This window comes from Branchiostoma floridae, chromosome 5, assembly GCF_000003815.2.
Source record: "Branchiostoma floridae strain S238N-H82 chromosome 5, Bfl_VNyyK, whole genome shotgun sequence".
Lineage (NCBI taxonomy): Eukaryota > Metazoa > Chordata > Leptocardii > Amphioxiformes > Branchiostomatidae > Branchiostoma > Branchiostoma floridae.
In genome coordinates this window covers 12,792,400-12,808,856 of record NC_049983.1, presented here as the reverse complement: position 1 = coordinate 12,808,856, position 16,457 = coordinate 12,792,400, and the positions used below count along the sequence as shown (strand labels likewise).

Genomic DNA, 16,457 nt, shown 5'->3' with positions numbered 1-16,457 from the left:
CGGATGATTTACCAGGACGCATGCGCACAATGCAGACGATAAGTTTCCGCAGAAACAGGAGCCGGTGAGATTTGGGCGCAGTTTTTACCACATTTTCATGGCTTTGTGCCATTTCCTTCACCCAGAGACTACAAGCAGTAAGAATTTAACGTCTCCGTGTTGTAGACGTCTCGTTCTTCAGAAGAAAGCTGACAGGAAGAGGTTTGTAAAGTCTTTGTTTATGAATGACCGTGTATAAATGTCAACAAGACCGCGGACTGGCGGCTTTTTCAGATCGATCTCTTTCATTTTGCCCTCTGACTGAGATCATTTAGCGGGCAACATTTTTACCAACCGCAGTGACTAAAATAAGGAGCCTGTTGTATTCCCGTCTTTGGTTGATCACGTACGTCGTAGTTGACCGGTGAAGACGTCTAGCTCAGTCTAGTCTTGGAGGAGCGCCGAGAAAATCAATCGCTCTGCCGAGGATACAGATAATTGCATTTGACGGTTTGATCTTTGCTCGTTTCTGTGGTCTCGAAGATCCGATCATAAGATTTGGATTTCCGCTCATCAAAAACGGCTCGCAGAAAATTATAATATCTAACCACATGACATGAAGGTGGCCAAACGTTTTCTGATTTTACTGCCAGACCAACAGAAAATATTCCATGATGACACGATCACGACAACGCGACTATAAATATACGTTTCCTCCACTCTTACACTCCGGATTTGTACAATGAGCCGTTATTTGTCAATCTGCCAAACGATGTTTGTAGACCTCTTGTAACTATTCAGGACTGTGATGACTCTGTCTATAGAGCCACAACGTAAAATGGAGCATCACGCCCCTCCCACCCTTGTCCTCAGTGTTGCTCATCATCAATAAAAGATGTGCGAATTATCGGCTGCAGGGGAGTCTCAATACATATGGAAATCACTTGTCCTCATAATCAAGTGGCACAATTGTCTTCTGCATTGTAATCACTCCTATGTGAAAAACATTGAGTTTTTTTTTTTTTTTTACTAGATCCTTCCTCCAGTGAATAATGGTAGAACCCTGTATAGCAACAGTGACTGCCATTGAATAGATGATACTGAATTTCGCAATTAGTCTTGAGTGGTGTTTTGTGTAGGGCAGACTGGAGAAGATGGCAGAGGTCGGCAGGGCGGAAGACAATCAACGGGATTGCATGCAAAGTCGTTGTCATTTGATTAAAATCCAATATTACCATAATCTGTTGGCAGAGGCCATGAGGATGACATCAACATAATGTTTGTGTAGAACATTCTGAGCGGAAACGAAAGGAAAATTCCATTTCTTTGATTGCAAAATGGATGATTTCCTCGCTGGCAAATTGTAAACTAAGGACAGACATGATGTCATAATGTCCCCTAGTTGCCTTTCCTCTAGGCACCACCAATGAAAACAATCTAATGCTGTCTGTCTGTTTGATAATTTGACTAGGTGCAGGGACCAATCAATTATTCAGGGATAACTGGGATTCAGTCCAACACCCTTCTGCTACATATTGGTTTTCTTTTTTATGCAATCTATCGACCTGCTTCCAGTGCTAGTTGAATCTGTCACTTCTGCAAAGTCACAATGATCCAAGGTTATTCCTTGCATTATTAGGTCCCAAAGAATCTATTCAGAATGTACATTCGTAATTATTCATTTTTTCAGGCAAATGTTCAGGGGGATTGAAGTATGCTGTGCACAGACAGTATGAGAAAAGGGAATATCTCATAATGTCATCATCCACCTATTAGATGGGTATATCTACCCAAATTTGATAGATAAGGGTAGACCAGTATATTCCCCAAGAGGAAGGATGCATGATTATGCCTATGGCCTGAATACTTGATCATGGCATAAGTGAAGTGGTGAATACAAAGCTTCTTTTCCAGTTTTTCAACTTATACTAATGATATATAGTTTCCGTCATTTTTTTGGTGTATAAAGCAAGGGAGGTGACCAACCAAGACTGTTAATTTCATGCTATTTGCTAAAAAATATGTATTTACAACCCAGTGTTTGGTGGCCCCTGTTACTATGCCAAAACCCCTACTTCTTAGTTTTACCTGAGCAAAAAAGTATTACAATCCGCCCTCCGACCTGTTTTGTTTGTTTATAAGTAGAAAAAAAAGCATTCCATCATGACTCTTTGACACAGAAACAGTAGTTTTTGCTTTGTTGCCATATCACAGTAAATTTAATTAGACCTTTCTGTTGCGCCGTCTTTTATCGTGAATCAATACATGTCGTATTAATAACAATTATAGCAAATCAGGTGGCTGTCTCCCTTGGAATCCAAGGCCATATTTTGTAATCAAATTATCAGTGCCATATCAAGGTTCATTGTTGGAATTGTTTATAGCGGAAACTTAGGTAACCTGGTACGGTGTTGTTGGTAGCCTGTTGAGAGGTAACATGCTATGGATCAGTGCCTTACGAAAACCCAGTGATTCCCCTTCTTTGGTTCAGACTGTAGAGCTACTTGTATGAAAACACAGGTATGGTTGGGTTGTGTAAGAAATCCTTTCAGAATGTTATGATTGTACATGGTACTCTTAAAAAAAGCACCATGATTTTGTTATGGTTGCTGTGAAAGGAGCCAGTGTGTTACAGTGGATATTGTTTGTTTGCTCTTCGGAAAAGCTGTGTTTATATTCCCTGTCATTGGGAGAGGGGTCAGTCTTTCTTTCATCTCAGGTGGCTTTAAGCCTTGGCTTTAATGCACAGAAATCCTTTCATCTGGTAAAATGTCTGACAAAGGAGTAAATCCATACATAGGCTGTAAGGTATGTGGGTCAGTCCAAGTAGTCACGCTGCAAAAGAGGATACAACTTACATAAATACCCTCTTCACACTCCCTTTATTTGGTCAGCTTGACCCAACTTTCTCAGGACAAAAAACGGTCAAGACAGTCTTATGGTGCTTCTGTGTTTGACATATCATGTGACATGAAATGATGAAAGCTTATTCAGCTAGCAAACTTTAATTAAGGTTTCTAAATATCTTACAGGTTTAGCTGCCAGGTAGATGTTCTTCAGAACTTTTTGGCCATTTTGATCACTATCAACATAGTTCTAAAAGTTTTTGAAAGATAATTGGTCCTTGCCAGAATTATGTTTAAACCCACATAAGATAGCATGTTGACACAAACTCTTATCTGTCATTTTACTTTTAGCATACGCTGTCCATGTGGTCTGTATGTGGTTTCTCTGGCAGAAGTTTACACATTCCTACAGTTTTGACAACGGCTGCCAACAAAACTCAATGTGTACAGACCAACCATGACGCTGTTTGGTGTGGTTGAATCTCAGTCCAAGCCTCAACAAACAGATTATGGTATAACAGGTTTTGCCTGACTACCAAATCTTCCTGTTAGACAATCAAATGCAAATCCTTGTTGAATGTTTCATATAAACTTGCAGGTAATGATGTTACTTTTACCTTTTGAGGTTAGGAATCATACCTTTTGGAAAACTATTAATCGAGAATTGGATAGAGTTGATTTCATTCAGACGTGTAGGAAATTTTGGGTTCCAGTTTTGGCCGCTCTTCAATCATGAATTCTTTTCTTCCAAGACAAACCTGACCAAAACATGATGAGGCACCTCTTTAAAGTTCATTCACCAAGTTCTAGTTGTTTACAGCTTCTCTATTGTAATATGACCTTCTAAAAGTATTTTGTTAGTCATTGTTATATGCTCTGATACAGAAAGAGTATTGACATTGTCACCATAGACCCGTATCAGGGGCTTGTTTGTCTTCCATGGAGACAGGGTCACCCACGACCATGTTTGAAGGTTCCATGTTGGAGTATGTAACCGTGTTTGTAGAGGAAACAACCTTAGTTCTGGGGACTAGAGCCTTTCAACATGGGTCAATGTGATGGTGTGCTAAGTCAAAGCAGGTATGGAACAAAGTAACACTTAGACCCCGTTCACACTCAAAAAAATGAAGCGGCTTCAACGTCGAAGCCGCTTCAACGGGCAAGCCGCTTCAAAAAAATTACGTTCACACTCATTTCAGACAATCCGATTAATCGCACACAATTCCGTACCTGGACTTCAGGTACTTATTTACAACATTGTTTGTAGGTTTTCTCAAACCCACTCTTAATAGTCTTATATCATGATCCAGAGAGAAAGCTGTTCAAAGATATGCTTGTTTTTTGTGATTTTGTTTTAGCTTGCTGTGTTTCCTCTCTTTTCGCGTGATAAAAAAAGCTTTGTTTGCTTCCCACTCCACTTGCCTTGACCCTACAGCGATTTTTTTCTTTCCAGACATTATCATTGGGCACAAAAATCAGTAACGTGAGCAAACCTGTCAGTGTGGCGTGTGTTCCTGCTCCTGGATATATAACCTCCAACAGGGGGCAAATCGGAAATTTGCATAGAATCTATCCCGCGTTGCGTTCACACTCGCGATTTCAGCCAAGCGGCTTGTTCACAAGTGTCTCAAACTACCTCCCAGGGATGGATTGCAAACGAGCCGGATCGGTGAAAATCCAAGCCGCTTGGAGCGTTCACACTCAAGAAAACAATCCGGATCAAGCAGCTTCGACGTTGAAGCCGCTTCATTTTTTTTAGTGTGAACGGGGTCTTAGTGACTAATAGTCTGTTTTTGGGATGGTAAATTGGTGACCTATACCTCTCTCAGAGGCTCCCTGTGAAAGTGTGATTAGGCTGATTAAAGTTAAGCTTTTAAAAGTGTTGTAGCTCCTGTCTTGATGGTTCAGCTATATTTCATTGTTCCAAACAAAAACTTGGCATAGTAGGATTACAGAAATTGTGTTTGGCGGATCTCCTATCAGAGATCTGAAAGAATGTAAAGTGCCACTACCTGGATAGGTGTGGAAACAGCTATTAATATCTTAAAACAGATTTAGCCATCATCAATACTGTGACATCCAGACTCCAAGTCCTTACAGTTTGCTTTGTCAAACAAGAACAAGACTCAAAAATTGCAAGTTTGAATCTACACTATATCTACACAAAATCTGATTGTTCAACTGGACAACCTAGGAATCAATACAACATGTAGTCTAAAGAACACCACTTGTACCACAGTGGTGGAATTCTGTGCAATGATGGAGTAAGAAAGCAATTCTAAGCATGTAGCTTTGTTGAACATTCTTTCTAGAGTGTTTGCCAGCTTCTCAGATTTTTTTGCCTCCAACAAGCTCACAGTGTTTTTCATGCCATTAAGTGGTACATGTGGCTGACTATTAGATTTGAGTAAGGTTGACTAATTCACAATGGAAATCTTCAATTAGTTGCGCTAACTTATTTTGTTACAGCTATGTAATGAGTAGGTAGTCATGTGAAGTACTTTTATCTAAATTATGTTCTATAAAATATTATGTGAATAATGTCAAGTCTTTTTACAAAGCAATTTGGATAACATACTGTCATTACATTATTTAGCCTGTTATACAAACAAATAATGGCCATAATTTTCTGTACTTGATGATATGAGAGTTTTTCACCTGGCATAACCTAGGAGCATGTTTGTTGTACAAATATAGACAAGAATGTTCGACTGGGCCAAGAGGGACTGAAGTTTTCCAAAATACCAACATCATGTGAACAGCTGTTAATCATAATGGTATTAAAAAGCGTTGCTATACACAGAGGAAAACCAATTAAACATAACTGGAAGATAACTAGTTGTGTTGCTATTATTAGATATAGTCATGCAGCATAGCCTTTTATCAAAACGTTGGCCTCAATATATTATGCCTGCCATTTGATAGCATAGTGTATTTTGAACCTATTACTGTTTGTGGATCATTCCCAGATGTAGGGAGTGCTTGTTTACACCTGTACATGTACATGATTAATTTAGGTCATACCCAGGACTTTGTGTACTGCACCAATGTAGGTGTTTGGGGAAATAAACATTTCATAGATCTATTCCCATAATACTTACTTGCATCTTACTAGTGACTAGTAGTAATAAGAATACTAAGATGTAGGTAAGTATTATCAGTGCATCGGCCCCAGGATATCGTACATTGTAGACATTCTTGGCACACAGCTAGAGTCTTGACTTTTATCTATGGCAGGGCATAAAGAAATACTCATTACGTTTAGTTAATAGGAAAAGTATGGTAGACTTATTTGGCTTGCCCTCATTTCCCCATACTTTATGTGTTCTGTTAATAGTGTTATGGTTAGATCAAGGTAAGTTGATAATTTCTGCCATATATTACAAAATTTTGACCAGAATATGATTTTATAGTGGGCTATGAGGGCAAACCAAGCAAACATCTACTTGGAAGTGTAAATTTACCCTTGTGTAGTAATTGCATTTCAGTGATTTACTGCAGTCTATTGTATTCTAATGTACTGCAAGGGGTCTGTAAAACAATTTGTATTTCATAGACCTTCTGTTGAGGTATTGTGTCTTTACACAGCTTCCTTCAGGTAATACCTGACCAACCTAAATAGTTTTCCATGTGTGTTGTCACCTAAATGATTATTGATTCCTCCAACAAGCAGTAGGTAGGTCATTTGTAACTTTAACAAAACAGGTCTTGTGTACGCATGCCTTCTGTGTCCTGAAACACGCACAGCAACCATCGCAACACTGGATGCATGTGATCTTTTACGAGGTTTATGGGGGGAAATGTAAACTTGGGAATAGTTTATCGAGTTCCATGTCGCTTGTTGTATACCAATCGGGTCATGCATTGTGTTGGAGTCTGGTCGTTAACCAAGCGAATCCACTCTTTCAAAGCAGGTGGACACCCTACGCCGTGGACGGCAAGTAATGTTTGTGCATATAATATTAACTTAAGGCTTTTGTACGTGTTAAGGTACATTGATTATGAAAGGAGGGTGCCGTATGTTTGTTGGGGGGTGCTTTGTGTTGATCACGTTCGTACCCACGTCCTAGACATACGCAGCAACGGAAACAGTGTACCTGTACATTCATTCTCACCTTTCCAAGTCACACTACCTGAGTTTGTTTGGGGATAAGACACATGTGGTTGTAAGGAGTTCATTTGTCTTGAAGTGGTCTGTGACATATTTTGGTTGGTAACAATGTTGTGCCCGACAGAGAAAGTATCGGGACGTATCTTTGATAAACATTTTCAGAGATTTGTAAATTATTTCAATTGTCAGGCAGATTGTCTTTTTTTTCTTACCTATGTGTTGTTTGTTATTAAAAATGAGCGGGAACAAATTGATAACACCCACCATAGCAACAAACAACATTCTCCTTTGGCCATGACCTTCTTGTAAATCCTACTTTGCTTTCTGGCCACTATTTAACATATATGGTGGCCTCCCCATTGATCAGTTGTGGTCCACCCCAGGTGAAAGTGTATGGATATGCCACATTGGGCATGTTTGCTACATACAGCCTTTTAGCTCGGCACGTACTAGCATGTTTGCAATGCACACAGGGATCACTCGTTTTGTTCAGAGCTACAATATACCATGTGTACTGCAGCTAAAATCTTTGTGCTTGAAATTCCCTTGGTATCCTTTGTATTGTAGAAAATGTTAAACTAGGGGAAGGCAGGCTTAACCCTAAGTTAAACTGCCAGCATTTCTGCCCAGTAAATGTTCTGTGTGCCAGGGTTTTCAGACTTTCTTGAAATAGGTGGTACAATTTTTGTTCTTGCATGTTACATTGATCTTTCGCCAAACTGGTTATGCAGATCAGGTTGGTTATCTTTACTGAACATTTCATACAACAAAGGTATGTAAAGAAAGGGGATCTTGCTGTTGGTTGACTTAGTTTGTAACCATTTTCTTCTTCATATCATTATGTACTTATTATATTCAGGTGAAACACACATGCTCCTATGCTGAGTAGTTGCCGTAGGGACTTGTACCTACTAACACAGAAATTCTACATGGATGGTTTCATGTTTTGGTTGAGAGGAGATGGCATAAAACATTTTTTTTTGTAAAACAGGTTTATCTGCATGTAGGTAGTCCCAGGTGAGCTGTCTGTGTTCTCAGAATTCCACAAATCTGTTCATCTTCATCCCTTAAGGCTGTCACTTATCAACATAATGATGTAAACAATGGTCTGACTGAACTGGAAAATCTTGGTGGGAGTGAAGAGTGTCAATTATGCTGTAGAAATCAACTATGAAAATGGATATTTATGTTATCAACATTTCTTTCAAGGGGTACAACATTGTAGTTGGAATCTAGCCTGATTAAATCTCGCTTATAGTAGCCCGCGAAACAGTCCTGGACAGCAGAGTTTGTGTTACACAGACTAGTTGGAATCAACTTTTGCCAAAATATTTTGAAAACCTGTTTCATCTTGTTGACAGCAAATTTGAGAACTGTAGATATAGCTGTATGTATATGATATTGACATGAAGCAAGCCTCTTCAATCTGTACTGACTTATAAGTTATAGGATTATGGTCGTAAGTGTCATGTTTCTGACAAATGTCAACTGTAACATTGCAAAGGTTAAGTGTCTGATGAAAATTTATGATGACACTTTAAGTTATAATCAGTAACAGCAATTTCGTACAACAGCAATCTTCTATTCTTCTTCAAAGCAGTGTTATTGTGGTTACTATGGTGCATAAATATGACGCCAACAAAAGTGCCTTACTAGTAAGGTGATTTCACATGGATGCATTATTTCCACTTTAAGGAGGCGGAACCTGTCATGGATTACATGGTTGACCTGTTACATTGTAAAGTGATGACATGTGTCAGGACTGGGGACCTGAAAGCTATTAATGTACCATTTATAATTCAGTGATCATGGCTCCAAACGTTTGTGCAAGAAACTTACAAAGTAAAGAAATTGCCGGAATGAATACTTCAGAAAGAGGATTGACAATACCGTATATCATAACCATATATTATTGTCGTATATTATAACTGTATATTATAACCGCATAGTGAGTGATCATGAGTGAGTGTGTTTTCTTGCTGTGCACTTGCAGTCTGAGTAAAGAAAACCTACATGTTATCTATCAAAAACAGCTTTTTCTGTCATGGCAGTGATGCCGAGGTACAAAATAAGTGCATCAATATAATTGCCCTTTGTGATACCCACATGTACTTGCTATATATATTATAGGGATTGAGTATGTAACAACAAAGGACATGTCCAAGTTCAGGTTAACAATACCCTTGGGAAACCTCTGAATCTCAGTTGAAGAGCCTGTATATGGTCCTTATTTTTATGCCCTTTTGCCACATGAGATTCAAGGCAGCTACTAACTATATTTTATGTTTTGAACACTTTTTCTCTTTGCAGTTCTACAAGTGAAATATCATGGATGAATTATTCATAAATGATTATTGTACACTACAGCAGCAAGGTTTAAGTTATGTCTTCCCTTTGTGTTTCCCCCAGGCCATGAGGCAACGCTCAAATCTCTGAAATCGGAGGTATTGACGTGATTGCTGGGATACAGGGTTGTGCCGAATGGAATGATCCGCTGCTGCGACCGTTGGAACCATGACAGACGTGGAGAAGGATGTCGGAGATGCCAACAACAACAACAAACACGAGAAAATCATGGAGAAAGCTCTGGCAAACGGTAGCCCTGGCTCCAGCCCGACCGTCCTCTCCACCATGTGCTACAGACTGGAACACAATGACTTACCGTGTGACTGTAAGGAGAACTTTGAGACCATGTCTCAGACACAGCTGCTGCTATTGGCTGAGGAGGAGCAGAAGAGTGAGGATGCTGCCATGTTGCAGGCATGGACGGGGAGTGCAGTCACCAGTCCCATCAGTAAAAAGTAGGTCTAGACTCTCCACGATTGTAACACATTTACACTGATCAAATCAGTCATTTGTAGAGACAAAGTAATTACCTGTATCTGTTTGTCTCTATGTCATACATTTTCTCTCAATAATTCAAGCCAATTGATCTGATCTTTGTATTTTTGTTGGACCTGACTTTCAATGAACTGTACCTCCCTCTAGTCATGCAATAATGTATGAAATCAAAAGGTGTTCTTATACATATGAAACTTTATTCTTCATTAGATCCATAACTTGATATAAAATATGATGTATCTATTGTGATCTCTAATTCCATCTTCACTACCTTTATTTCCATAATGAAGAGTTGTTAAAATCTATTATGTAGAACTAAAATCAGCTGTCATAAACATGCATGTTTATTTGTATTGTTCTTTCTTCAGTAGCCATAAAGAAGACAGAATACTGCAGGTAGACAGAGACAGAGACCTGTGTATGTCAGACGTCTTCAAGTACCTGTACCTTGGGAGGGACGAGGGAAAGCATAACAAGGTGAGGATGCCATCTTACTCTATACTGATGGACACCACACTTCTTTGTTACAAGAGTTTAATTTTTTTTCAAGTCTGTTCAACATTAATTATTGTATTCAACAAAAGTATCAAAATTCATGATGGATTGTACCAACGCAGATGAGCTTCCATTCTAATATCACGAATATTTTGATCGCCACTCATAGAAAGATAAGATGTTTGTGTGAAAGTATAATTGTTCTGAATAACAATTAAAAAAGACTCGGTTCTGTTCTAATAAGTTTATATATGTATCAATGTGTTACCAGTCAGGGATCAAAATACTTATTTTTTGCTACATGCAAAATGGCAAGTTGGCAAAAAATTTATGTGCAATTTGAAAAATTAACATGCAAAATGCAACTAGTCTATACAGCAATGTTCTAGCCAGCACCCATCTTTCCGTCCTTTGGCGCATGAAAATATAGACAGAACTTGAAATTTTGGAAAGATATCCACATAATCAGCATGTAAGTTTGCAGCAAAGCCAAATTTGATTGTTTATAACACCTACTGACAACTGGTGACAATCCCCGTCAGACAAACAAAGGCATGGTGGCCTCAGTATTTTTACTATAGGCCATGTATTTTCAACATGCAAGATTGCAAGTTTAGTAAATTTTTACATGCAAATCTCAAAAATTATGTGCAAATTGCAAGTTAAGTATGTCTATTTCGAACCCTGCCAGTTTGTGTAATGTACGTTTATGTGGCACTCTTCACATGTTTGCCTTTGAAGCAGTTTAAGTAGCTACATGTACACTGTGCAAGCTATCCTTTGACCCTTCGTCCATTGTGTTATTTATAGTACTCTACACAGCTTACTTTTAAAAGGACTAATCTAAGATTGTAACACTAACAGTAAAGACTTTTGAAAGAAAGGTTGAAACCCGTAATTGTTGTGTCTCAGTCGTCATCTTTCTGACGCCTTATCGACTAAGATTGTAACAGTGAAAGTTCATGTCTTTATCTGCTTTATTCCCCCACAGAACATTCCAGGCTGGGACATGTGCAAGACCGCCCACAGGGAGGGGATCCACTTCTACCAGACCTACCCCAAACCCAGCGGAAAGCCGTCACGGTGCAGCAGCGCCCCCTACTCCAGAAGTAATGATGACAACGGCAGCAATAAGAGGACTCCACGCAGTGCAGGGACACGAGACAGGTAGGACATGGTTAATGTATGGTGTTCCTGTGAAATGTTTATGTAGAAGTAGTTGTAGTAGTAGTAGTTGTAGTAGTAGTAGTAGTAGTAGTAATCCCTGTGAAATGATCATGTAGAAGTAGTAGTAGTAGTAGTAGTAGTATCCATGTGTGAGGATTTGTACAGACTTTATTTGCTTATGACTCTAGTTACACCAAACTAATACATTTCATTGATGAAGGTTGCTTTGTAGACATCCAGGTACTAGTAATAAGATACGCCAAACAGCAATTTCTCAAGCAACTGGATATGATTTTGGAAACATTATATATGTACAACATTTCCTGATTACATTTTCCATCACATAGTGTTTGTACAAAGTAACAACCTTCTGGTGTTATTGAACGTAAAATCTTATGAATCATTCATCCAGTCATTGATCTCTTTGATGACGCCACAGTTAACACAACCGGTCGGAACCTGCCGCCATAGAATGTTCTTTTGATGAACTAACGTTGCATATTCATGGTGATAAATTGACCTTGATTCTGTGCTTTCAATTCATGAAGGTCTTCAAATGTTTCATCAAGTGAATCCTTCCTTCTGACTTAAGAGTTAATTATGAATTTTTTGCTCCACATGATTAATTCATCTGTTACGGTAAGGACCTGCCTACAAGACTAAAGAAACACCTGCTGGTTGATAATAAATGTCCTCTTCATAATCATATGGTGGCCAAAGAAGTATTGTGGATGTGTACAGAAACTAGCCTTATTCCTGCTTATAGGAGAAGAGTGCAGTCTGCTAATGTGGCTCTGTCACAACGGCCTGGGACGCCTGTGCAACGTCGTACTTACAAGTAATGACTACTACAGTACTAGTATGTTTTTGTGGTGTCCACGGTTGGTTGGGAGGTGCTCACATGTCCATGTCAGCAGAGGTGGTTAGAAGTAGTAGAGTAAGGGAGAAGGACTGTGGTTGATTATATGTATGAAATGAATAACTGGAATCTACATGTTTTCACTGGTGTTGGTATACAATATTCAGAATAACTGGTGTCTTAGTGGGATCAAAATAAGTTTTAGTTAAATTTTTATCAGTTGGTACTTGGAAATAGTGTGTGGCAATGTCTCTGATTCTTATGCCTACATGTATCTTAAGACAGGTAAGTTTAAGAACAGTCAACATTGTCACACACATGTACAGGTTGAATTTTGAAGACAAGGTTTGAGTTCCTAACAGGTGTATTAACTGACTAAAAGTAATGGTGTAACTATGTTATTGACCCCATGACCCCTTGTGGTAAACCTTTCCCTTTGATGTACTTTGTGTCACATATAATGTAGACAAAGGTACATCTATAGATAGAAAAAGGGCCAAAATGTTTCACTTCTTTACTTTATGTTTTCCTGTGTGCACCATGTACAGTGAGAGAAGACCTCCATCCAGGGAGGCTTTGGTGCTGGACACGACCTCCCCCATCCCCTATGACTTCAGGTATCACCAGCAGTCACAGCAGTATGTGGAACAGTACAGGTGGGTTGGAAATACTGCATCATATTCTCCCTGTACTTGCAGACATGAACAGACGCCAGGAATGCATTGCAAGATGCGCTGCCCGCAGTGTCTAGAATGGCCAATAGGGGGCACTGCTATACCATGCCCAATGCTGAACAAAGAGCCCCATAGTGACAGAGAGAAGTATTGCAACAACCAAGTTTCATGCAGAGGAATAATGGGTTTTTGTACAGAGGAAAGAATGATAACCAATATTTGGGGATATTCATACAAAGAATGAATTGCCGTCATAATAGCATAAGTATTTGACAACTGTATTTTTAGACTTAGAGGTGTTCTTTTCAGTGATTTTGTCTGTGTCATTCCAACAGAGAGGATTATACCTACACGAGATTGAGACATGCAGTTGCCGTCCGATCTGCTAGAGGGAACCAGCGAGGCGGCAGCAGACCCCTGGCCTGGTACACCCCCAACAGAACCTACTCCTTCAACCTGGACCAAGATGCAGTCAGACTGGGCAACAACATCAGCAGGCCAGCACCGACCAGCAACTTGGCAGAGAAGAAAAATAACAATTTGGTGAGATCTTCTGAAAGATATATTTCAGGTCTCTGAATTCAATGCAACCATTACATTGTTATGTCCAAGAAAGAAACACTTCATGGTATTGAAAAGTTTTTTTTGTCTTGTACAGTTATGCTGTTACCCGAAACCTTGGAGTGGCCTTCAGGTCACACCTTGAAATGACCTTCAGGTCTTGTTACAAAGTGACCATTTAGTGAAAAAAAATTACTTAAGCAGATTTCAAGTACCTGGTCCCATCTACAAATTTCAGTAGATAGAAATATTATAGTTATCTCTAACTGAAATTAACCATTCATCATCTTCCTTTGAAAACAAATACTATGGAAATGAGCTGTTTTGTGTAAATGCATATGTTGTTTTGTTTTGTTTTATTGCCAAAGGACTCTGATGAAGATACATCATGGTACCATCAGTACAGACTGAATCAGAACTTTACCTCCAGACAGCTCCCTGAGGTGGACACCACAAACACCAGCAATCATTCAAACACAGGGAGACCAACCACTCATTCAAACACAGGGAGAGGAACCAGTCATGTTTCCTTGATACTGGTAATCTGCTGTGTTAGCAAGGCCAAACTGATCTCTTCATTTCAGTGTAAAAAACAAATTTATCAAAGTTTAAGAAAAAATCAATTTTCTTAATGTTAGATACAAAGCAGGTCTGCAAAGTGTCATCACTAAAAACAAGCCAGATCAGTGATGGGCTTCAAAAAATGGCTCCACCATTATAATTCTTGCAATTTAATTTTGAACGATCCAAGTCGGAGATTGAAACTTTGAATCACTGCGATATTTGAGTCACAATATGTGCTTGAAATTAGAGATGAGTCAGTCTGGCCTTACGAAATGGTTTGCAGTGCTCCTCTTTCAGAGAACACTAACTACCAATCACATCCACCTCCCACAGTGTGCTGCACCCTCTGTCTCATCTTCAGTTCTCTTCTATATTGACAGACCTTTCTAGTTGCTTTCACAGCATAGCAGGAAGGTTGGACTTGTGTGCCTGTGGTGTGCCACATGTTAGGGTGGTGTAGTGACTGCACTGCGCCATGCATAAAGCAATTAAATGTGAATGATTTGAAAACCTAAGCTCAACAAAATGTAACATGTGTGGAATTACATTCCTTTTATCGCAACGGAATTCACGTGTACCTACTATCTGTTCCAAGCTTCCAAAACTGTTGCTTGGGCTACTCTGCTTTTTCAGAACTGTCATACCGGTAGAGCTGTTGCTTACTCTAGTGTATCTTTCTCTGAACACTTTGAAGGAGTGTTTAGAAATGATGACTTTATTCAATTGTATTGATGTTAACTGTTGTTTCCACAGAGCCGAAGCCAAGAAGCCCTCCCAGCAGGCTCTGAGACATACAGACTAGCCCAGTCCAGTCGGCCGAGAAGCCGCAGTAAGAGTCCCCACCCCAGGAAGAAGCGCGAGGCCCGCAGTATGATGAAACAGACTCTAGGTGCGGGTTACTACCCAGCACAGATGAAGTGTCTACCTGACCGCACCTCCCCGTCCATACCCAGCCGCAGACAGCAGGAGAGGATGAACAACAACCGTCCTCATCAACATCAGCAGGTGTCAGATACCAAACAGTCAGGTGGGTACAGGTGCTGTAGTGTTGAACATCAAACTTGTACAGTGTGGTAGTGTAGTGTTGAACATTAGGCTTGCACAGTGTAGTTTTGTAGTGTTGAACATCAAGTTTGCACATTGTAGTTGTGTAGTGTTGAACATGAACATACAGCATGTACGTTGTAACTATAATGTATAGTAGCCTGGCACACATCTTGTTATGTATATATCTAGCCAAAGTCTAGTGCACTGTCATGTCTCAAGTCATTCTGTCCATGTTGCTCTGACTCTGCAGGCAGCAGTCTATCTCATACAGTCTTTAGTGTTTAGACGTGCAAAATGAAGCACAGAGGAACACTTATATTTTGTAAACTGAGTCACTGTTTGTATTCCAGATGGTGTAGATTAAAACAGTGCATTCTGCACGATGATATTTGTAAGGGAATTCAATCATGAACTTGAACTGACAAGGAAACCAACATGGTAACCGATGAGCCTGTCAGCACCATCAGATTATAACTTTCTTTGTTCTTGATATTTCTTTAGATGACTCCAAGATGAGTCCAGTACTGATCCGAGGAATCCGTCCACCCAGCATGAACCGCGTCACCACACCTGTCCAGGGAAAGGCCAACAGCTAGGAACTACAGGAACCATCCAGCAGGGCTGGTGTAGTGGCTTCATGGACCATGTCTGCTGCTTGCCGCTGATGACTTAGAGAATATCTATACTCAATAGTGCACAACTGCCATTTTGTACTGCCACATAGTCATTTATCTGAATTTTTTGTTTGGAAAATAATGCTTGTCCTTGTCAACTACAACCAAAATGCTTCAAATCTGATTTGAGGGTAAATAAGTGTTCCTATTTACACATGACAGGACGTGACAGTTGATGAGGCAACAATTAACGCAGAGCACAAATTACAGTATAGTTGCCAAACCCTCTTTTCTCAGGGCAGCCTTCTTCCATTGGTAGATATGGTCACAGGACATTATTAATATATAACCAGTAAATATGTCAATTTTGTGTTCAGCATTTTCTACAAAATGTTTTTTGTATCATAGAGTCCATTCCAAGACACCATGAGGGCTTTTAGGCGATATTTATAATTAGTCTGAATTATTTTGAATAAAAGAATATCTGAGCCACAATGATTAAATTATTTTCAAAAAATTGACTAAGAAAATACTCATTTATTTGAATTTCTTTGAATATTTTAGAAACATTTTGAAAGTAACTGTACAAAAATGTCTTTATTTAGAAAAATTGTGAAACCTCTCTGTGATTATTTCACATTTACAAATATTTACAAAAAATGGTAAACCTGGCCAAATGGTAAAATAGTTTATTGCCCC

The 16,457-nt window shown here is 39.3% G+C and overlaps 1 protein-coding gene across 5 annotated transcripts; it reads left to right on the top strand.

The window, feature by feature from the left end:
- LOC118415522 lies at positions 1-16,163 on the top strand. 5 transcript variants are annotated; one of them, XM_035820194.1, is made up of 10 exons: positions 1-201; positions 9,346-9,737; positions 10,149-10,254; positions 11,264-11,439; positions 12,206-12,277; positions 12,847-12,954; positions 13,308-13,515; positions 13,902-14,072; positions 14,851-15,124; positions 15,646-16,163. In XM_035820194.1, exons 2-10 carry the CDS (start codon positions 9,451-9,453, stop codon positions 15,738-15,740), a joined length of 1,497 nt encoding a protein of 498 aa, XP_035676087.1. In that variant the 5' UTR covers positions 1-201; positions 9,346-9,450; the 3' UTR covers positions 15,741-16,163. The 5 variants fall into 5 exon arrangements, with proteins under 5 accessions (XP_035676087.1, XP_035676085.1, XP_035676088.1 ...); XM_035820192.1 differs by having other exon boundaries at positions 10,146-10,254; XM_035820193.1 differs by lacking the exon at positions 1-201 and adding an exon at positions 3,603-3,905 and having other exon boundaries at positions 10,146-10,254.
- The last annotated feature ends 294 nt before the right edge of the window (positions 16,164-16,457 follow it).

Coding starts and splice junctions, on each gene's coding strand:
- LOC118415522 (XM_035820192.1), top strand. CDS start 9,451: ATGACAGACGTGGAGAAGGATGTCGGAGATGCCAACAACAACAACAAA. Junction 9,738..10,145: donor ACCAGTCCCATCAGTAAAAA/GTAGGTCTAGAC, acceptor TTCTTTCTTCAG/TAGCCATAAAGAAGACAGAA. Junction 13,516..13,901: donor AGAAGAAAAATAACAATTTG/GTGAGATCTTCT, acceptor TTATTGCCAAAG/GACTCTGATGAAGATACATC.